This window comes from Podarcis raffonei, chromosome 4 (assembly GCF_027172205.1).
Source record: "Podarcis raffonei isolate rPodRaf1 chromosome 4, rPodRaf1.pri, whole genome shotgun sequence".
Lineage (NCBI taxonomy): Eukaryota > Metazoa > Chordata > Lepidosauria > Squamata > Lacertidae > Podarcis > Podarcis raffonei.
The window spans coordinates 30,694,828-30,718,715 of record NC_070605.1 but is presented as its reverse complement, the minus strand read 5'-3'; the positions used below and the strand labels follow the sequence as shown (position 1 = coordinate 30,718,715).

General features: G+C 44.2%; 1 protein-coding gene across 3 annotated transcripts; it reads right to left on the bottom strand.

Moving 5' to 3' along the window:
- Positions 1-5,558: 5,558 nt before the first annotated feature.
- On the bottom strand, positions 5,559-18,284 carry SERTM1 (serine rich and transmembrane domain containing 1). 3 transcript variants are annotated; one of them, XM_053386070.1, is made up of 3 exons: positions 18,137-18,284; positions 6,828-6,959; positions 5,559-6,425 (listed from the first exon to the last, which is right to left on the bottom strand). In XM_053386070.1, exon 3 carries the CDS (start codon positions 6,272-6,274, stop codon positions 5,951-5,953), a length of 324 nt encoding a protein of 107 aa, XP_053242045.1. In that variant the 5' UTR covers positions 6,275-6,425; positions 6,828-6,959; positions 18,137-18,284; the 3' UTR covers positions 5,559-5,950. The 3 variants fall into 3 exon arrangements, with proteins under 3 accessions (XP_053242045.1, XP_053242044.1, XP_053242046.1); XM_053386069.1 differs by lacking the exon at positions 6,828-6,959; XM_053386071.1 differs by lacking the exons at positions 6,828-6,959; positions 18,137-18,284 and adding an exon at positions 17,733-17,862.
- Between the last annotated feature and the right edge of the window lie 5,604 nt (positions 18,285-23,888).

The window sequence follows — 23,888 nt, the reverse complement described above, 5'->3', positions numbered from 1 at the left end:
CAGAAGGCCCTCGGCACTGGGCCTCAGTGTCTGGGTAGAACGATTGGGGTGGAGATGCTCCTTCAGACATACTGGACCGAGGCCATTTAGGGCTTTAAAGGTCAGCACCAACACTTTGAATTGTGCTTGGAAACGTACTGGGAGCCAATGTAGATCTTTCAAGACCGGTGTTATGTGGTCTCGGCCGCTCCCAGTCACCAGTCTAGCTGCCGCATTCTGGAGATTCTTGAAGTTACAGGACAATTTCCGCTGTCTGAGAAGTCATGATCTGATGGCTGTCAGTCAGGTCATGCTGCACCTTCACAGCTCCCCCTTTTCAAGCACTTTTCTGATCCCCGATTCCTCCTCTCACCACAGACAGACAGACAGACAGACAGACAGACAGACGGCTGTGCTTTCTGAAGTCTGCAGTACAAACACTGCTACACCATGGACCTGAGTGAGTCAGGGATGTGTGGCATTTTAAAAACACTCATGCATACATCAGGACTGACTTACCACATTTCAGAGAAAGTGAAGTAATGCATATTGCATATTCCCTGCAAGACTATTCATTCCACAATCTAAACATTAGCTGATCGCACTGCTAGAATAAGGCAAAGCCTAGATCTAAAAACAAATAATAAAACCTCAGTGCACTCATTGTGGTCCCTACGTCACTACTGGATAAAAACACAGGTTTAATAAAAGGAGCATATATGCCATTACTATACTGCTTATGCAATATAATGCCCATCACCTCTAAGCATTCACTTAAACTACAAAGCTTATTCCAGATCACTTTGCAGTTGTTCACACCAAGATGACTTCATTCTAGGACAGGGAAATGACAATGCCAGGGGGGAGGGGCCTCCACATCTTTATATTTATCCTTTTTTTGTATGCTCTCTATTAAAATTCATGGGCTTTAGCTTCAGCTAAGCAAAAATTGCATCTGAAGTGATTGCTTAGCACTTATTCCAGGAGTTTAGTCTCAAGATTGGAATTATACAGAACTTTACCATCAGATTACAGAAGTAGATATTTTTACAGAAACCACTGACATGTTTTTTGTTAGCTCTGTTCTCAGCAGATGGCAGGGAAACTGGTGCAGTGCCTCATGGCTGTAGATTGCTTAAGTATTAACGTGCCAGATATTACCGTGGACTGAATTTTATGAATCGGTTCGACTGTAGCACTCAGTCTCAGGGCCCCTCCTTGCATTCCTTTCACAAACAGAGGTATGTTTGCATTTAGGTAACTTTAGACTCTGGACCAAAGGATTTTACCTTTTTTTAAAAAAATCAGATTGTGGATTATTTCAATTATTTCCCAATGTGGTAAGCCAGACCTGCTGTGCTTATGCTTCCTCCTGTTCAAACTGCAGTTTACTTCCCGGCTCCCCAAAATGAAGTACCACAGTTGCAGCCACACACACACGGCTTTCATTTCCTTTGATGGTTGGAAATGGCAGCACAGTGGGTTGGGCCCCAAGGAAGCCACTTTCTGGAAGGCCAAGTCCCTGTCGGTCGGGTGTTGCAGCCAGTTCTGCAACTCCAACCTCTCAGCAGCTTTTCACAGCAGGGAGCACTGCCATATTTCAGTAACAGAAGTATTTGGTTTCTTGACGCAGCCTCGTTTGGCTTTGTACAGCTGAGTGATATCTCAGTTCTGCTGAATATCAATGAGAAGCGATGCATGTGGGAAATCATGGTGTTTGTAACAGAAATGAAAATGTTCGCATTCTGTTTACCTTCTACTCAAAGTCTGGAGGTCCTGGTAGAATATTCGCCATGTGGCCTCCCCTGAATACATTTGCTCTGGGTGCTTTCATGCACAACCAGTCTTACGGGATTTTGAAACAAGCAAGAACGTAATTGTTAAACACAAGAACAGCACATGGGGAGCACGATGACAAAGCAGCAAGCAGCAGTGTGCAGTCAGAAGGTGACAGTCAGGCCACCGCAAACACCTGCCAGGAAGAGGGTCACCTTTGCCAAGTGTCCCAGAACCAACAGGAAGGGGCATGGATCTAGGGACCTAGTTTTATAACCATCTGGTGCTTGAGTGAGAAGTGCTGAAAAGGTTGCAAGCAGTGAAATTCCAGTCTGTGTGAGACGTGCTCATGTCTATCTGCGGCTACGCTTAGGATTTCGCTTTCGTTGCATTGGAAAGTAAGCAGTGGCAGCTGATCCACTGGGACAAATAGGGCCAGCCCCTACCAGCCTGTCTTTTTACTTACGTACAAGAAGTCCAGGGGGTGGGGGTGGGGTGGGGACTGCCTGTTGGCTTCCTACTCTTTAGTCTCAGGGCTTATCCACACTTACCCTTGCTCTATGCTTTCCAGGCACAAGTCTGGACTTTCCAGGTCTGTGTCTGAGCAGGCTTATTTTTCCTTTCCCAGGCTTTGCCCAGGAAAACCTGCATTTTACCTGTGAATCAGAGCAAATGGCACTCTGCACAAAACCTGATTGCCATTTGCTCCAATTCAGCAGAAAACACCGCTCAGTCACTGGCCTGGAAAGCCCTGACCTGTCCCTAGCAATGTGGAGCAGAGGTTAAGTGTGGATGAGCCCTCCGTGTTGTCCTTGTAGAACTCAATGGGAAGAGGAGGAGGAGTTTGGATTTGATATTCCACTTTATCACTACCCGAAGGAGTCTCAAAGCGGCTAACATTCTCCTTTCCCTTCCTCCTCCACAACAAACACTCTGTGAGGTGAGTGAGAAGTGTGACTAGCCCAAGGTCACCCAGCAGCTGCATGTGGAGGAGCGGAGTCGCGAACCCGGTTCACCAGATCATGAGACTACCGCTCTTAACCACTGCACCACAGTGGAGAATACACCACAGAGGAAAATGGGGGCATAGGTTGGCTCTTCCTGTCCCTGGCTCCATCTCCATTTGCTGTTCTATGAACAGCAGTGTTTACTGACACATGGATATACACAGAAAGCCGAATCCTTGAACCCTCACTGAAGCTTACACATCATTAGTATCTCCCTTCTGTGAAGTTATCTTGGGTGGGTATCAGTCTCAGCCCACACAGCTGAAACGGTGGCAGGGAAACATGAATGTTTATTCATATGTAGTGGTCTTGTGAATGGTGCAATGATTTTGGACTAGGGTGTACTCTAGGACACCGTGTTGTTGCCATCAGTGGCACTTTTGAGAATATGTGCAATGGGAGGTATTCCTGGATGGCATGGATAAACTACAATCTGAATTTAGAATTCAGTTTTGGAATTGAATCAGCCTTGTTCATCCTGATGGGTGACCTTTATTGTGAGAGACACAGGAGAAGTGTAACCTGCTACTTCTGCTTGATTGCTGTTGCTTTTGATACCATGGTATCATCCTAGACTGGCTCCATGGGATGAGTACTGGAGGCAATGTATTAGGCTGGTTCCATTCTTACCTGCAGGGCCATGTTCAGAGAGTAACACAAGATGAGTGCTCCTCAGCCCCTTGGCATTTGTGCTACAGGGTTCCACTGGATACTGTCCTCTCCCTAATGCTATTTAACATGTATATGGAACGATGGTGTTTCCTGAAGCCACCACTGTACACAAAGATGATTGAAAAATATGAGACAGTGGGCAGAAAGCTACAATCTTTTAATTGCAGCAGCTACTCATGATTCTGTCTCACAGCAAGAAAGAGTTTGATGGGTTTGATCCATATCTCCAGGCACTGCCCGTTGCCTTTTCTTCTTATTTCTATCCAGCATCTTTTTTATCTGAAATAATCCTTAATCTTTTGTTGTTGTTGTTAGAAAAGTATTTTCAGTTCATAACAAGTCAACAGAAGTAGCAAATTTCGTCAACATGTTTACTTATTATTACAGGGTATAAGAAAGATGTGCAAGAACGCAAACCCCAAATTTGGACTTTCCTACTGCTGGTGGGGATGCTGAGGCTGTCAGGACAAGTTTCCCTTGTCTCTAACACCAGCCAATTCCACCATGATCTAGGGCAAGGTGAAGAACAGTTGCCACCCCGCTCACACATTTTTGCAGGACTTCAATACCCACCATTGTTGATCATTGGCCATGTTGGCTGGAGCTGTTGGGAGTCAGATGGCTCACAAGTTCCCCACTCTGACTTTAGAGGACAAATAGTAGAGTTCTAATGGAATAAGCCAATCTCATTTAAACAGTTCCACATTTGGGCAACATAATCTTCAGGCTATCCTCAGCAACAGAAGAGAGACCTTGACCAACCTGGTTAAGAACAGCATCTTAGTTCAAATGATTTTAGCAGCAGTGCCAATCTGGGGGTTTGTGGGAAAGGGGAAGGCTGCTTGGAGGCAGTAGATAAGGAAATACCTATTTTAAATGAGTCCAAGTCTTCAGTATCAGATGAATTACATCTTAGGTTACTAGAAGCCACAGTCACACTATAGTGCTTTAAGCAGTTGTGGCTTCCCCCAAAGGATTCTGGAAGCTGTAGCTTGTTAAGGGTTCTGAGAATTGTTAGGAGACCCCTGTTCTTCTCCCAGTTTCCAAAGTGCCTTAACAATCAACTCGTCTCCCCAGGGAACTCTTAGAATAGTTTGTCACAGTAAGTAATAGTTCCACTTTATTCTGTGCTAGGCCATCTTCAGCTGGAACACTGTGTCCACTTTTGGGCACCACACTTTGAGAAGCACACAGACAAACTGGAAAGAAGTTCAGAGAAAGGTAATGAAGATGGTCAGAGATATGGAAAACAAGTCCAATGAGGAACATTTAAAGGAACGGAGACATGAGAACACTTTTTATTTCTCTGAAGGGCTGCCACATAGCAAGGTTAGAGCTAACAGGCTTAAGTTAAAAGAGAGTAGATTTGGACTGGGCATTTGAAGACACTTTTTAATGATAACAGCAGTTGAACAATGGAACCAATGACCTCAAAGGTGTTGAGCTCACCGAGGCCTTCAAAGCACAGCTTGGTCCCTCTGTCTGTGCCCTGCACCCTACCAAAATCTGCGCTGGAGGCTTGGGAGATCCCCCAGAACAGATTTAGGGGGTGTATGGGTGAGGTGAAGTGGGCGACTCCCATAGCACAAGTGGAAATCCTTGTGCTGATAAAGCCATTTCCCTTCCCCGGGGAAATGGAGTTGCGGGCCGGACGCAAACCCGCCCCTTGTGTGGGGGTATGGCTAGCCCCCGCATCATAGGGAGTCCCTGGCACGTCACACCCTAGGCCGACCAATCTGGTTGGCCAGGGGGCATGGCGTACTCCATTTAAGCAACCTGAGAGCGGAAATTGCCACTGTCTGGTTCCCGCTCACACAGTTCTTACTTAGATCTACTTTGGACACAGCCCAATTCTTCCAATTAAAAGTCCTCATGCAAATCTGCAAGTCTACCAAATGCGGTTTTAGTGTGAAATGGAATGAGCCCACATATTTATTATAATCATTTGGCTAAAATAAAACAAGCACATCAGACAACATGGCGACTGTATACAGGAAAACATACAAGAGACCTCAGCGACAAATTTTTGAATTAAATTGTTAACTTAAATTAAGCTTTGTTGTCTTAAAGTTGCTCTAAATTCTAGAACTACGGCACAACAGATTCTTTCAGTGGTGAGATATCCTGTATGATATCATGGTGTTTCTGAGGAAGTTAAAATCCTGAAGCTTTGAGTTGATAAAACCATAGGTGACAAAGCCCAGGAAGCAGAATCTTCCCATTGTTAAGTTTGAAGACCCAGTTTAAATGGGTTGGGGAAACGCTACAACAGTAATACAGGCAGGAGGCCATGATCAGGCAGGAGACCTTCATCAATTTCACTGCTCAGAGATGAAAAATGTCATTAATAAAGAGGGGAAATGCAGACTAAAAAGGGAAAGAAAAACCAAAGTGAAAATTAAAAGTCACCTCTTTTATGACTATTAGTCCTCCAAAGAAAATACTGCATGCATAACTTCCCCCCAAGAGTTAGACAAAGTTGTTCCATCCCCCAATGCATTCTCTTTCATTCCTTTTCAGGAGGAAAGATTTGAAAAAGCAGACCGCTGGGAAGAAATACTACAGACTTCTAGGTTAGTGAAGGAACTCCCAGCATCGCTGGTGTATTCTGGGTAGGAAGAACTGGAAGAGATTATGTTCTTCAGCCTCTGAAGTGCAATGATTAATAGCAAAAGAAGAAATGCCAAGAGGCTGAGGAATATTGAAACATAGACATAGACGTTAGACATGTGTCCAGAAGATGAATCCATGGAGGTCGAGAGAGAGGTGGGATACAGCTCCAGAAAAGTCCCATTTTCCATATTTGTTATTAATCCAGAGGTAGGGTGGAGTTCCGACATTTTATTTGTGCGTGTTGTAAAATAAATGGAGGAGACCTAACATTCAAAGGCAACCTTCCAGAAGAAAGCTGGCATATTGAGCTACCCAGTGATGGCTGTTATCCTTCACTTCTTAGGTCAGAATAAATCTGGATGGTGTTATCCTTTGTTGCTGTAAGAAAGAAAAGGGGGAGAGGAAAAATTAGACTATAGTATTTAAAAGTCCATTTCTTATTTGATGCAATGCTAGAATGTTGAGCAAGCGAATAACTTCAGCTTCATGTTTTGATTCTTCTTAGAGGCAAGTGGTAACAGAAAGCTTGGCATGTAAGATATTAAATGTATACTTTCTACTTAAGTGCTGCTAGTAATCTCCCAAGTACAGAAATCTGGGCATTACAGACTTTGGTATCTCTTGAAACCAACCCATCAACTAGCCTTTTGCCGAACTCAGAACTGTTTTGCACAAGTTTAGGTTTTTTGTGTGGTTAGGTCTTCCATAACTATATCATTGTATCCAACACTGTCCATGTGTGAGTGGAAAGAACTTCTGATTGCACAGTGGGATTTTTACCGGGGTCTTTCTGAAGCATATTTTGGGGGCATATGTGGAACTGCAAGGGGGTGGAGGAGGAGACGAAGCCCCATTGTGCTAGCAGAAGTCTGTTTGGAATCCACTCCAATTTTGGAGCCTCAGAAACTGACCCTGAAAAACATGGAGGGTGGGATAAAATGAAATGAGGTTAAAACAATCTGGTGATTCCATAAATATGTGCCAACATTGCTACCGATAATACTCTACTTTGATATTCTCATTTATCACTCTTTATTTCTTGTTGGTTCCTCTAACACAGGGGCGGCTAACTTTTGGCCCTCCAGCTGTTCTTGGACCAGAACTCCTGCCATTCCAGACTACGGGTCATGCTGGCTGTGGCTCATGGGAGCTGGAGCTCAGAAGGAGCCAGAGGGCCACAGGTTAGCTGCCACTGCTCTGACCTAATTAAGAAGCTTCTTCTTCAAGATGCCAGCAGCTCTTCTGTCTGTGGGAAAACCCAGAAGAGATGAATGATCTTCAAGACATGCAAACAAGTCTCTCCAAGCACCATTTCTCTTCTGATTAAAAGATGGCTCAGCAGACAATTTCTAAGAGAGCGAAAGAATTTGCCACAAGGTGTCTGCAAGAGTGTGCATAAAATAACCACTATATTGCAATAGTAATCTAAAGGTAAGGGTCTTGACAATACTATAAATAGCTTCAGACATCTTTAAAACTTCAGCTACGGTAAATAATTTATACCCAATTTGTAGACCGTGATTTCATTTCTCTGTCGCCTTGTCTATGTGCCTTATAAATGCCTAGGTTTGCAGAAAAGGAAGCAATGGCATCAAATTTCTCATTTGTATGGTAGACATATTATCCTAAGCTTAATAGCATGGTTTTAATGAACGTAAATGCCCAAATCCAGGTCTAGCTGCACATTGCACAATGAATTGCCTTAGACTGTGTGTCGGACTATATATTTGAATCTGCATCTCATTAAAGCAAGGGATTGTGAGTTGGTTTGGATATGAAAGCCAGCTTATGTGCTGTCAGAAACTGCTGACCACTGCCCCATGTGACGAGCCGCAACTCTAGAAGTCATTGACCTCCAATAAAGCTGTATGTGAAAAGATTCAGGACGGATAAAAGAAAGTCATTTTTCCCACACTATGGAACTTGCTCCCACAAGAAGCAGTGATGGAGAAGTCTACTAATAGCTACTAGCTATGATGGTTATAGGGATGTGGGTGGCACTGTGGTCTAAACCACTGAGCCTAGGGCTTGCCAATTGGAAGGTTGGCAGTTCGAATCTCCGCGACGGGGTGAGCTCCCATTGTTCGGTCCCTTCTCCTGCCAATCTAGCAGTTCGAAAGCACGTCAAGTGCAAGTAGATAAATAGGTACCACTCCAGCGGGAAGGTAAATGGCGTTTCCATGCACTGCTCTGGTTCGCCAGAAGCAGCTTAGTCATGTTGGCCACATGACCCGGAAGCTGTCTATGGACTAACGCCAGCTCCCTCGGCCTATAGCGCAACCTCAGAGTCGTCTGCGACTGGACCTAACGGTCAGGGGTACCTTTACCTTTATGATGGCTATGTTCTGTCTCCAGAACCAGCGACAACAATGTTTTTGAATACCAGTTGGTGAAAACCACAAGGCAGAGGAGTTCTCTTATGTTTGGGGCCCGCTTGCTGGTTTCCCACAGGCCTCTGGTTGGCGCTGTTGACTCCAGCAAGGTCATTAGAGTGCCTCCTACCTTTGGCTCATGTGATTGTTATCTTGCCTCCAAGCAAGCTAGACCCCAGGCCTGTTACTGGCTTTGTAATTATCCACTCAACTGCTGAAACAAATAGTATAAATAGTCATACAATTGGTACAATGATCTGTGCGGCTTGCATTGATTAAAAAAAATATGTACAACACCAGTGTCCAATCAACAAATGGCAATATGACTGTGATCAGATCCTTGGAAGCAAATTAATTGTGTACTGTATTAACGGGATAAATCATGCATGGCGATATAACAAAAACAAGGGATATGAGAGTTGAACAGATGGAAGATGTGTGTGCATGCATGTTCACCAAAGATGCTCCTCACTTGGGGAGCCATTTGGCATGGGAATGGCCCTGCTACGGTATCCAATTCCTACTTTCCTTCTTTTTTAATTTGTCTCCTCTTTTGTCTTTTGAGTAAAAATCTTCACAGCTCATTATATATCCACTTTATAGTAAATCATTAAAATCATTCCCTGAACACCTGTCTATTTATTAAAGAAGAGTGGAGCAAATGGCTTCAAAACAATGCAGATGAGTCCATTCTTAGCAGAACTGGAGAGGGCGAACGGCATTTAAGAGTCAGTCTCAGAAGAGTTCTGATGTAAGCTACTGATAGGATCACATCAATTTCAGCTCTACATACTGCAGTAAATTGAGTGTTCTTTCAGATAACCTTGGTTGCACAGTGTTATAAATTCCCTTACATTTTTATTGCCTGTGGTTCTTCTCTGTGTAAATCTTGATTCTATTACTCTATTTTATTCTGCCAACCTCCATGAAAATGCAGCTGCAGAGGCTTCATTTGCAGTTCTGGGGCTTGACAGATTAGACCAAAGGCAGAGAAGCAAAGAACTTGGGACCCACAGCCTTGAAGGAGCACCATCCTGACATCAACTTGTTGGGTATTAAGATCTTCAGAAGGGGTCTTTCTAAATGTTCTGCTACCAGAAACGGTATGGTTAGCAGGAATGCACAAACGGGCCTTCTTAGTGGTGTCCCTCCATTTGTGGAATACCCTCTCTTTGGAGATAAAAGTCAGCATCAACAGTTTATTCATTGTGGTGCCAACTTAAAATGTATATGTTCCCCCAGGCTTTTATGTGAGACAAGTCTACACAATCTTTATCCTTTGAATTTTTAATTAAATTTAATTGCTCTAGTCTTTTTTATGATATAAACTGCCCTAAGATCAGCAATGATAAATGATGAGACAGATATTTTTAAAACAAAATCCTTTAGTGGAAGAGCTGTAGCTCAATGATGGAGCATGAGCTTTCTGTGAAGAATGCCCTAGGTTCAATACCCAGTAGATGGTATTCTATTCTGAGCAAAACTTGCTTGACCTATGGAAATTACTGGACCTAAGTTATGTTTCATTAATTTCAGTGCGTCTAGCTCAATATCACCCAGGTAGGGTAGATAGCACTGAGCTGAATGGTCCAATGGTCCAACTCAGATAAAGGCATAATTCTTGTGGCTAATGAAACAACAACAATTTGGGACCATTCCAGACAAGTTTTTCATGCAACGGATGTGCTACAGTGCACAAGAATTGAGACCTCAGATGAGGAAGACCCCATTATCACCCCTACAGATTTGGGGACCCCAGTTCATCCCCAGTGGTCCCATCAATCAGCTTTAAAGGCTTCCCATGTCATCCTCAGTAAAAGAGGTGGCATTGGTTTCAGGTCAAGGCCCAGACCAGAAGGGTCAGTGGACACCTGGCAGCTCAAAGTTTCTCTCCCTTGAGGAAGGACTAGGGCAATAAGGATGGTTATAAAGCTGCTCAGTTGGGGCTTGCTAGCTGCTAATGCAACAACTCAGATGGCTTAGTTCCAAGAACCAAATCCAATGTGACTTTTTAGCAGGACAACTCCTTAGCTGTTTTTTGAAACTGTGCTCCATAACCTGCCAGACTTGGTTTAAGTTGAGAAGCTGAGGCAAAATATGGCAAGACCATTGCATTTAGTAATTGTGCTAACGGCTTAAAGAAAAAATTAAAAGCAGGCATGGGGAGTCTAGTATACACCAGGACACTGGTGGTGTGCACTTTAAACTCTTTTCTTCTGCTCTGATCCAGACCACTCCCCACACCTGCTTCAGTTGTACCTTGGGTCACGAACGCCTTGTGAGTCGAAACATTTTGGCTCCCGAATGCCGCAAACCTGGAAATTAGTGTTCTGGTTTGCGAATGTTCTTTGGAACCCGAACGTCCGACCAGACTTCCGTGGCTCCTGCAGCCAGTTGAGAGCCGTGCCTTGGTTTCCAAACATTTTGGAAGTCAAACGGACTTCTGGAACAGATTCCGTTCAACTTCTGAGGTACGACTGTATTTGCATTGGGAGAAAGTATCCTATTTATGCTAGTGGAACTTGTCTTCCAGTGCAAAGAAGCATAGGGGGCAGAGAGAGATTAGGACCCCTACAGAAGGCAAAAGATTTAAGACTACTACTCCCTCCCGTTTCTGATCTAGACTTTGATGGTTTTTTAACAGCCAGCCACACAATGCAATCATTCATGCTAATTGCACGAATGGTGTCTTATCTTGTTTGGCCCTCAGCCACACAGTGGCGGCGGAAGGCAATTAATTATATTAATTCCATTTATTAGGCACTCGCTGCCTAAGTATTCTCCAATAAAGTTACAAAGTTTGAAGAGCAGAACATGCAGAACATAAAATCAGAAGAATGTTTTGCAGATAAAGCCATACAATAACCGCAGAACAGACCCAATAAAAGAGCAGCAAACTGGAGCAACAAAAAACCCTATCAATACACAGCAAAATCACAATTCATGGATGTAAAGCTGTTTGGCTTGGTGGCTCACAATCTGGGTAGGCCGGCTTTACACACTAGCTTACAGTTTCTTTCTTAAATTGCTGGGGTACTATAACCGGGAGCAGACAGTCTAATGTTGCTGGAAATCTGTGCACTCTCTATGCGCACAAAGAGTGCCAGATGGCCCTGGCTGAACAGGAAGGTGTCTGAACTACAGCCACAGCAGCCACACTCTTGCCAAACGATTCACTTTTGAGGTTTGGTGCAACTAATGGCGCAAATCTAACCACAAAGTCAGAACAACTTTCTCAGGCATGAATAAAATGTTTACATCAAGTGCCAGCTAATTAAAACTAGGCATGATATCTTCAGCGACTGAGTTTGGGAATTTGGGAGAGACCCTGCAGTGAAAATCAAGAGATTCAGTAGACATCTGACAAATTAACCAGTTGTGCTAGATTTATTATAGAGCAGAAGTGGAAGGTTTTGCTTGTCCCTTGGCTAATTGCGGCAAACCTGCAAGTTCCTTGGGGGCCCAACCTTAGGTCTCTCCCTGTTTTGGTGATATGATTGGCAGATGGCCAAACCGTTTTATTTTGCCATGATATTATATGGAATGACCTGCAGAGCAAGGCAGACCTTTGACTCATAGCAGTTTCCTCTATCATGGGTGGAATGTCACCTACAGCCATTCTTGGATTGGGACAGCTAGACCACAGTTGCTCATGTATCGGTAACCTCACAGCTGTGTCACTGCAATGCACTATCTGTGGGGCTACTCTCGGAGTTGATCTGGAGGCTGTGGCCAGTACCGAACAAGGCAGATTGGTTGCTTGTGGGGAAAACTATTGCCAGCACATAACACTTTGCTTGCATGATTTGAATCGGCTTCCAATTTGCTACTGGACGAAGTTCAAGGTGTTGCTACTAACATTTAAGTCCTGTACAGCTCGGAACCAGGTTACTTTAGAGGTCACCTTATCCCATATATGCCCAGTAGATGCCTGAGCTCTGTGGGAGAGCTACTCTTGCAAGTTCCAAAGATCTCAGAAGCCTCCAGCAACTCAGAGCAGGGCTTTTAGTGTTTCTGCCCTTCTTCTGTGGAATAACATTCCTGTCGAGATACATACAGCAGGCACTCACTACCTGCATTTTTCAGAAACAGTTGAAGATAATTTTGTTTTGACAGGCCCCACAAATATCCACTTCAAATCTTGCTTTAAATGTACAGTGATACCTCAGGTTACATATGCTTCATGTTACTTACGCTTCCGGTTACAGACTCTGCTAACCCAGAAAAAGTGCTTAAGGTTAAGAAATTTGCTTCAGGATGAGAACAGAAATCGTGCTCTGGCGGTGCGGCGGCAGCAGGAGGCCCCATTAGCTAAAGTGGTGCTTCAGGTTAAGAAAAGTTTCAGGTTAAGTACGGACCTCCGGAACGAATTAAGTACTTAACCTGAGGTACCACTGTATTTGTGCTTAAACACTGGTTTAGAATGTGATTAATACATTAACTGTAATAGTAATATGGTCTTCTAGACACACACACATAAAACAATTTATTTGTTGATTTATTTATTATTATTTATTAAATTTGTATACTGCCCTTCATCTGCAGATCCAGTGGCGGTTCACAACATAAAAACCACAAGGTACATAATAAAAAATAAGAACAAACCAACCATCCCCCCCTCTCACAAACACGTTTAAAAGGGTTTTGAATGTGAATCAGCCAAAGGCCTGGTTGAAGAGGAACATTTTTACTGGGTGCCTAAAGGTGTATAATGAAGAAGCCAGCTGCACCTCCTTGGGGAGAGCATTCCACAAATGGGGAGCCACCACAGATAAGGCCCCTTCTGGATACATACAGCAAGAAGTAGATCTGCTTTCAGAAAGATTCTTTCCGTGACAAAGACAAAAATCTGGCAGAATCTCTGGATGTTTCTATTTCCCATCTTTTAAGCATACTTTGATTGAGTAGATAAACAATTCTCCAGGGCTGGATTTGAATCTCTTATTATGTTGCTTTTTTCTTATTCTAACTCTGAACCACTCAACCTTGAAATCAGCCAGAATGTAATAAAGGAAGCTATCGAATGCAACAAAACTACTGCAGAATACCGTACACCATTAATACCAAAATGTATTGATAATTATATTTATCACACTGGTATTCGGTGCCAAAACAAGGTAACGGAAGCCAGCCACACCCTGTCTTTCATCCTTCCAAGTTGATGACATATTAAAATTTAATCACGGAAACCAGATGTCATATGATGGAAAGTTGTACACATGCATGTGAGCTTTGAAGCTCACACACAATCTTCATCCCGGATGCCAGAGGACAACCATCCCTTCCTCTCCACGTGCTCTCCATCGATCCTACTTCTGTCTGTGAAAACAAAATCCCTGGAGAGGCTGAATGTGCGGCATTGTCTTCAAATGAGACAAATATAAATGATTCCACTTCTGTTCCAATCCTCTCCCATTGCCCTAGGAGCTTCTTTAACAAACACTTTTCACATGCTGCACAGCATTTGATTATTCCTTCCCAAAATTGCATGCCGTGCAGCGGTCCTCAATCACAGCTGAGACAACAATGCCTACAGAATCCTCCAGCGAAAAAAGCACACTGGCCCTGGAATGCAAATAAAAGTCGGGGAGGAAGTGAGGGAGCAAAAGGAAAAAAGTAACAGCATCACTCGGCATAAAACTGTTAATTTATTCCAGTTGAAGAGCGTCGGATATAGCATGCTTCCAGAATTTCACTACGAGCAGCTACTAGATCAGGGCATTATACAGACGTAGCCCATGTTTCTCTCCTTATACCCTCAGTAGAGAACTGCAGCTAATCACAGCCCCCCCCAATAACCTAAATTGTTTGAAGATGTGCTGTATGCTGAATACAACCCATTCAGTGCAAATGTGACAAGGCTGTCCCATTAGCACAAAGAATTTCACCTGTGCAATGGGACTTCCTATCATTTTCTCTACACATTCCTGCGCCACCTGAAATCTGCTCCAAAGGGTAAGGGGAACTCTAGGAACAGTTTCAAGAAAGGAAGTCCCATTGGACAAGCAGAGGTCCCTGCATGAACAGAATGGACTTTGCTGGATACAACCCTACTTTTTTTATTTTAGATGTATACAAAAACCATATTCGGCATACGGTACAACAGAAATGGGGATCCTGTGGTCCTCCAGATGTTGTTGGTCTGTGGCTCCCATCATCTGTGCCATGCAACAACCACATTTCAGCAAGAGCTTGCAGAAGTGGAAACGTAACCAATCGAGCCTTTAGTACAAGCTGAAGGACGAGAGCATAATGGCTCTCATCCAGCAGCTCCCGGCCGAGAGTGAGCAGCTGGAGCATGAGATGCTGATAGAGCATGAGATGGAAAGGATGTTGACTGATGGTCAAACCAGGCACTATGAGAACAAAGAAAGGGCAGAGGTCACTGATTCCATCTCTCTACCCAGTTCTCTGGCAGGTCTACTAGCCTGGTTATTGCTGAGTTGTAGCAGAACTGTTGGGTTCCGCTGCAACTCAGAAGAGTGATGGGGTGTGTCTTGCTGTAAATTTGCTAGGCACCTGCCCACAGATCTATTCAAGGATACCATCACCTTTGTTGTTTTACATTGCTACTCTTTGTGGGGGCCAATGGTGGTACTTCTCAGTGAGAATGTGGAGCCCCAAGGGCAACGGTGTAGTTTATCCAAATCTCTTGGGTAGGGGGGTCTGCAGTTCTAATGGGAGAAGGGCTGTTGCCCATGAACACACATCTATGTGACAGAGTGTGGGACACCTGGTGCTTCTTTTAATTAATTTTTTTGCAGGCATTTCTATTCGATCAAGGTCCAACCACCTGCAATGCTGGAATCTCAACATGCGGTCCCCCATCCAAATTTGAAACCATACCGGGGCCTGCTTAGCTTTGCAAATGTGCTGGCAGTTTTATTGCTTTATCACTAGGACACAATCCTTATGATCACAAATGCAAATAGCACTGTGACATCTGCTTCACAAATTCTCTTCTCTTTGTTCTTGGGATTAGTTAAAAACTGAACATCAGAAAATTAAATCAGTGCTCTCTGCATACTGCTGTCTAAAACATGGCCTCTGGGTGGAATTCCATTCAAACATGCTAGACTTTTAAAAAATACCTGCAGATCTCTCTTTCTTTCTTTCAGGGGAAGTTGGAGTTTCCAGTGCTCAGTGGTCAAGAAGACCAAAGGCTGTTTTGAAATTGCAGAAGGACAATATTTTTTTAAATAGTGAAAACAATTTTGCAACTTTATTAGTGGACTAAGGTACTGTACTGGCTATATTTCTGAAATGGAAAGAGTATTTTGATCAACTTTTAAAAGTTTGCTTTTGTCAGTTCCAGCTCTTTCTCAAGCCTACATTTTGAGGCTGGAAACAAGAATAACTTGTTTCAGATGTAAAATCCAGAGGCTGCGCATTAATTATTGGCTTAGGTTTGCCAGAATGGAGGATTTTAACTGAGCAGGTTTTAAGGAAATGGCCAATTTGGACCCAAAATATAAATCCAGTAAATCTACAATGGAGAAGCAGAGTTATTTTTACTACAATAGAAAATAGAATAGTTTTTTTTTCAGTGCAGTGCGAATAGCAGAGACAATTTCATTCTCTAGGGCTGAAGTCAAACTTTCTCAAAGTTCATTACAACTTGCAGAATTTAAATAGTGCCCCCCACTCACCATGGCCCTATGTACACACTAATATATCTCAATAGCAATTTGAGCATAAATGAGAAATATTTTTAATGGCAGAGTGTGGAAAACCTAATAAATAATTTTGAGTAAACTGTATTTAGTTGTAAATATTGCTTGACAATGTTATTTAAATAAGGGATAGGTGCCAATCTCTAAATTGACTTTCTCTAAATTATTCAGAAAAAGCAAAACTAAGTGTAATGGCCAGTAGAACACAAAAAACTTTTCATATTAAGCAAAGCATCACATTGGCTTTCAAAAGAGCAATTGAGAAAATTTAAATAAAACAAAATCGACCACTTCAGGTAGCCAAAGATGTTTTCACATCTTACTTTCCTCAGTTACACAAATGCTGACCATATGTATTTATTTAGGATGACCAAGTGAGAAGCAAAACAAACAGCTTAAAAAACCCCTTATTTTAAAGTCTGTCAAATATTCTGCTTCAGAAGTCTTATCCAGCCATTTATTATGATTAGAGGACAACTGCAAATAAAAGCCAATGGTTATTATCTCCCCCAACTCCATATTCTATTCTGCTTCCATCCATATGAAACCTTCTCTGTCACCTCATAAAATATTAGCAATGAAGCCAGCCTGAGAAGGAGTTCACACATCCATGTCCAAGACTTGATGACTGCAGTGTCAAGTTGTAGCGCATGTGACATGCATGTGAGCGAGACAACCTTCACAGGTCACACTTCTTCAAATATGGAGGCAATTCGCACATCTGGCTGCAAGTCACTAGATTATGCACACTCATCTGTTCTGCAGCCCTTAAGGGTCCTTAATTCTAGAAACATTTACTGGAGAATAAGGTCACACAGATCACAGTGGGCCTTACCTCCCAGTAAGCATCTGTTAAATTCTGCTGTAAATTGATCAGCAACAGATCCCTCTACTATTTAAAGACAGCATTGCTTCTTCTCCCGCTCCCTCAACGGAAATACCTTCGGAAAACCATCCCTGGGTTAATCTGAATGGAAGAGAACCTCCTCTAAATCTCCAGATTGCATTTCGAAATAGATATATTTAGATGCACTGCCCAATCTTTTTCTCCAGTGTGATAGATAATTCGTTTTGCAGGAGGCTATTCACGCTCTGCAAATCAGATATTTCCCTCTTCCTATCACCCGCTTTGTGTGTGTCTGCAACAGTGTGCAGGTGTGAGGGGGAGAGAAGTGCATTTTTGCAAAACTCTCTAATCTGGAGAGGATGCAGAATGGGCACAAAAATACCTGCCGGAAACTCTTTGCCCTCTAGACACCAGCCAGAGGACAAATTGTATGTAACATTGAAGAGCTTTGGTCCTCTGTAGCACAGGTTGGTTCTCCACCGACAGGTGATGTTCCTGCAACCTGGGTCAATAATGAATGGGGATGGCGGGTGTTTTGGGGGGCAGGCAGTTAAGGGAGTCACTGAGGCTGCAATCCTAGACACGCTTTCTTGAGAGCAAGTCCTGCCGAACTCACTGGCACTTACTTCTGAGTAGGCATGCCTAGGGTTGCCCTGCAAAACTTAGAGAGATCCAAACCGTTCCATCAGGCAAGAAAACCGTCCCTTAAAAAAAAAGCGAGAAAGAAACTAATTCCTTCGCTCCTGCCCCCCGTCCCCCTTTTTGAAGCAAACTAAAAGGCCGGTTCCTGTACCTAAAGGCTGCGTTCTTTTGTATGTTTACTCGGGAGTAAGCAACGTGGAAGGCTTTCCAAGCAAACCGACCCAGAACCGGGTTGCTCGGCGGCAATCCTGGACAACTAGTTCCTTAGAAACACGCAAGTTCTAGCGAGGCTTCTTTCCGAGGCAAATCTGTTTCGGATCCGGGAGGATCGCCTCGTCCTTTTGCGTTCGGCGGAGGGACGCTGCGGAAATGCCAGGCTGTCCCGGGAGATCTCCGGGACAGGAAGGCTGCTCCGATGGCAGGACTTTAAACGACACCATTCAAAAGCCTCTCTGAGCAGAAGAAGGTGGGGGAAATCTGGAGCCGAGGAGGGTTAGGGAGGGCGCGCGTGCAATCCAGAAAGGGAGACCGCGGAGGGGACGCCGGCTCACTGACCTGCGCGGGCGGGATCCCGTCTGGCTTTCCCCGGAGGAACGAGGCTGCGAAGCGCCGGGCAACCGGAGCAACACCGAATCACCGCCCGCCTCGCTCCACAAGCCACCCGGCCAGCACTGCGCTCCGCCGAAGCAGCGGCTAGCAAGAGCCCGAGGGGCGTGGCTGCCTCTGGCCCGCCCCTGGGAGGGGAGAGGCCCCCGCCGCCCAATCAGCAGCCGGCTCTCGCCCTGTTTAGAATAAAGACTCCCCATCGAATTCCTTCACCTTTGGCCGCAGTCGCTTCCCTTCGCATTTTTCTGGAGCTGGTGGGGTGGAGGCTTCCTCCGCATAGATATGTGAGATGCGAAGGCTCTGCTTTCCATTTCCTTCCAGACACGATTTTTTTTAAAAGACCCCCTCCCCACTTTCCCGTTTAGCAGATACATAATTCACCTGGTGTGCTGAGAACAAGCAGAGCCGTCCCGGCCATGAGGCAGACTAGAGCAGCCGCCTCAGGAAGCCAGAATCCAAGGGCAGCTGCCATGGGTGCCCCTCCTGAAGGGAGCAGCTGTGGCAGCAACGCAGGATTTAGGGCAGTGCTAGAGGTTCCCGGGTGGCGCTGTGGGTTAAACCACAGAGCCTAGGACTTGCTGATGAGAAGGTCGGGGGTTCGAATCCCCGTGACGGAGTTAGCTCCCATTGCTCGGTCCCTGCTCCTGCCAACCTAGCAGTTCGAAAACACATCAAAGTGCAAGTAGATAAATAGGTACCGCTCTGGCGGGAAGGTAAACGCAGTTTCTGTGTGCTGCTCTGGTTCGCCAGAAGCGGCTTAGTCATGCTGGCCACATGACCCGGAAGCTGTCTGCGGACAAACGCCGGCTCCCTCGGCCTATAGAGTGAGATGAGCACACAACCCCAGAGTCGGTCACGACTGGACCTAATGGTCAAGGGTACCTTTATCTTTACCTTTAGAGGTTCCCGTGTACAGGATGCTGAGCTGAAGGGATGCAAAATTGAGAAGGTCCATAACTGAAAAGATCCCATTTTTGGCCTTGACCAAGGCAGCATATTACCAAAATCTACCCCTGCTTCCAGGTTCTGGTGGGATCTTGTGAGAGCCCCAAGACAACTTGCAGGGATCTTGCTGGAACCTGGAAGTCGCCGCCACACAACCCAGGTAAGCAAGGCTTTGGCAGGGGCACAGGGCGGCTCCTTCCTGCTTCACCTCAGGCAGCAAAATGGGGCAGGCTGCCACTGAGAACAGGTACCCTTCTGCAATCCAACAAAGATTTCGTGCAGCAGGATCCACAGGACTTTGGGATGTTTTCTGGGAAAGCAGAGGCTGCTCCATTAGGGCTAAAGAGGTACAGCTTCACCAGCCTCAGCCTGCCATCAATGCCCCTTGTCCGCCTGTCTTTCAACCAATCGGGGAGCGGGGGCGAGAACTACCTGAGGCAACTTCCTCCTCCTCCTCCTCAGGGTGCTACAAACCATGCATTTCCCCCAAAGAATCATGGGGATTGCAGTTTACCCCCTCACAGAGCAGCAGTCTCCAGCACCCTGACTAAACTGCAGTTCCCATAATTATTTGGGTTCTTGTGTTTAAAATTAATGGTGTGTGGAATGTAATGAGGAGGAGGAGGAAGACAAAAGTGGCATTAGTTGCCTCAGCCTGTCGTAGCCTCTGGCTCCACCTACTGGCAGTCCTCCTTTCTGCCCAATGGGCACCAGTTGCCACTGGAGAGGTGCTCAGTACAGCAGCAGCACAACCAGATGGCTTCATCTCAGCTACAACAAACAAAACATGTCTCTCCCGTATTGGTTTGTACAGCCACAGCAGAAGCAGTATTTTGCTGTGAAATCAAAAGACAGGATCAGTCTGGTATTCTGTAATCAGTGGCACCACAACATTTGAAAATCTATTATTTCCATCAATTGCAGGCAAAACTGGTATATATCAGGTTTGGATCAATATTATTATTATTATTATTATTATTATTATTATTATTATTCTCCTCTCTCATATTTTGTCCACACAAAACCTACAAAAACCAATGTCAAAGGATGTTATGGCAGATTTTTGTGTGTGTCATGTTAAGTGAAGAGAAGACCATTGCTTGATTGGTTGATAAAGGACAGTGAAAACTACTTCATGTCTTTCGAACTAGCTGAAGGTGGTAGCCTAATAGCTTTTCACATATGGTGGCTCCTGTCTTTAGCACACTCCATTTGCTTAGCTGGCGGCTGGAGAAAAAGAATTTGCAACTGGAATGCGACCTATGAAAGAGACAGAGTTTTTCTCCCTGCCTGGGAGTGGTATGCTGTTTGCTTTTGTAGGAATTGGAATTGTCTGTCTGGATGTTTGCTTTTCCTCCATGCTCAGCTTGTACATTTGTAGATAAACAGATATTACAAAAGCACCATGCCTCCAGTGTTCTCTCTTCACAAGGAAGCAGACCCGGGATTCAGTAGCTCCTAGAACTTCCTGTCATTTGCTTGAGGTATTAGTAAAGGTAAAGGGACCCCTGACCATTAGGTCCAGTTGTGGCCGACTCTGGGGTTGCGGCGCTCATCTCGCTTTATTGGCCGAGGGAGCTGGCGTACAGCTTCCGGGTCATGTGGCCAGCATGACTAAGCCGCTTGTGGCGAACCAGAGCAGCTGTCTACCTTCCCGCTGGAGTGGTGCCTATTTATCTACTTGCACTTTGACGTGCTTTCGAACTGCTAGGTTGGCAGGAGCAGGGACTGAGCAACGGGAGCTCACCCTGCTGCGGGGATTCAAACCGCCAACCTTCTGATCGGCAAGCCCTAGGCTCTGTGCCACCTGCGTCCCACACTTGAGGTATTAGACAGGTATAAACCTGGCTTGATTTTAGCAAATGCAGTGGTGGGAAACCTGTAGCCCTCCAGAAGTTGTTCGACTCATAAGAACATAGGAATATCCTACTGGATGAGACCTAGTTGAACATCCTGTTCTAGTGGGCAAACAGATATCTGTGGGAAGCATACAGGCAGCACCTGAACACAACAGCACTCTGCAACTGGTATTCAGAAGCATACTGCCTCTGACAGTGGAAGTAACCTCCATGAATTTGTCTAATCCTCTTTTAAAGCCATCCAGGTTAATGGCCATCACTGTCTCCTGTGGAAGTGAGTTCCATAGTTTAAATCTGCACAGTGTGAAGAATTACTTCCATTTGTTTGTCCTGAATAAACAACTTCATTGGATGTTCCTGAGTCCTAGCGTTAGGAGAGGTGAAGAAAAGCCTCTCTCTATCCACTTTCTCCATAGGATGTATAAATGTTATGCACCTCTAACATGTCTCCTCTTACTGGTCTTTAATCTAATCCCCTGCTCCCAATGTTTCAACCGTTCCTCATAGGGGAGTTGTTCCATCCCTTGGATCATTTTGGTTGCCTTTGGTTAGCCTTGATTCCAGCTCCCTCAGACCTAGCCTTGCTGGCCAGTGGCCAGAGATGGTGGAAGTGATAGTCCAACAACATCTGGGCACCACTTCGTTCTCCACCCATACTGTACAATACAGATTCTGACCTCTGAGAGTTTCACAACAAAATGATAGCAAGACATTTCAACATTGCTTTGTTGGCTTTGTGGATATAGTGGAGGAAGCCTGTCATTTTGTAAACTGAAATTCAATAGGGTTTCCCCTGACAATGTTGCATGCTTCTTCTTTGGCGTAGCTGAGTAAGATTGTCTTCCATAAACACGGTTTTAAACAATGAGAATGTTGCATGCATGCATACTGCAACATCTTAAACAAAAACAGTAAATGGTATTTATTAACTCATTTACTATACAGTGGTACCTCAGGTTAAGAACTTAATTCATTCTGAAGGCCTGTTCTTAACCTGAAACTGTTCTTAACTTTAGCTAATGGGGCCTCCCTCTGCCGCCGCACGATTTCTGTTCTCATCCTGAAGCAAAGTTCTTAACCCGAGGTACTATTTCTGGGTTAGTGGAGTCTATAACCTGAAGCGTATGTAACCCGAGGTACCACTGTAGTAGGTAAAGGGAAGATCAGTTGCTGACTTTCAGTCTTCCTAATTTTGCCCAGAAACCAGACCTGTTAAGCTCTTCTAAATGACATTTACTTGGAACTCACAGGTTTCTTAATAAAAACTATATCCAACCTTCCAATTATGTTGTGTTAAGCTGTAGTAATTCTTGGGACTAGACATTTCAGAGTTCATTCAGTCCATCCATACGTCCTATTAATTCACTGAAGATATTTCTCTGCTAGAGTAACCTCTGGAGATACAACATTTTTAACAAGGGCCCTCCAGAATACCAGACAATTCATCATCCTAAATGTCATTTGTATTGTACTCACAAATTCATAGAGTCAATAAAGAAGGCAAGACTCGTCACTCATCACATATATATCTGTATCAAATATTAAATGCTGTAATATATACTGGATCAGTCATTTAACATTTACCTAAACATCAAAACGTTTAACATTTAGGTGTTTTAAAGTTTCTATCTTTTGGAATAATAATGTGTTCAAAGACATGAGTAGAATCATGAAAGAAAAGGTAGTTTCATAATCAATTATAGCTTTATTGAACATTTTCACAGATGAGCAAGAGAATGCCAGAGATAAAGAACGCATGGCAGCTAGACAAACAATTTCAAGATATTGGGGAAAATATAAAATCGATATTCATATCAAAGTAATACCTTTTCATACCAACCAAAATGTTACAAAATGGTGTGTGACCTTTCAAGTTCTACCATATTGGCCCGAATATAAGCCACACTCCCCCCCCCCCCAAATTCCGACCATGAAAAGTTAAAGTGCAGCTTAAATTCACGACCTTACAAAAATTGGCTTTTACTATATTGCTGCTGAAACAGACATACAGTAAACTGAAACGGGTGTGAGTGCCTGCAGAATTTTAAGGGAGCGGCTTATGTTCAGGTATTGTCTCCTCCCCCCCTTGAATTTTAAAGGTGCTGCTTATATTCAGGTGTATCTTCTATTCGGGCCAATACGGTATATATGAATAAGCATAAATAGAACTGTGTTGTAAGAGCCGCGTGGAGGACTATAGGGTGACGAAAGCCAATCTGCCATTGTAAGATCAGATCCTTATTCTTCAGCACTGGTCCAGCTACAGGTAGTTGAGACCAACCCATTGCTTATTGCTACCCATGAGATTTATTCATGGTTATGGATTGGAGCCTTTGTACTTAATTATTAGTTTGCAATTGGAGGAGGAAAAAACTGCTGTGTCAGTATTCTGCCTTTGCCAATGGCTGAGTGCTTCTTGCAAATGATTCAGTGGAAGTCGAAGGGCAGCGATGCTGCGATCCAGTCCCTGCTATTAAGTTTCTGGCAGTGACATAGTGAGGCACACAGTGGACCTTAACTTTCATACCTAGCTGCCCAGAATAATAAGAAAGAAAGAAAACTAATGATGCAATTCTCTGTGAAATTATTAGTCTCTTTTTAGAGACCAGTAATGCTCCTTAACACTTAGGGGTGTGTATTTCAGAACCCTGAATAACCGTTGACTTCTGGTACAGCTCGGCTGCAGCAGTGCTGCCATTGTGGCAAACACAATGGCGATGGAAAGAGTGAAATGGCTTTGTTTTCTTTACAACTTTGAGTGGACATGCGTTTGCTTTCCTTTATCTGCACATGGAAGCTTGCAAAATGGCAGAGGTGAAAGAGAAACAAACATAAAGGCCTCTGGACTATGCAGCAATCAGAGCAACTATTGCAACATCCCTGCAGCGAAGCGTAGC

What these genes read in the sequence shown, in the direction of transcription:
- SERTM1 (XM_053386070.1), bottom strand. Translation starts at nt 6,274, where the DNA reads ATGTCGGAACTCCACCCTACCTCTGGATTAATAACAAATATGGAAAAT.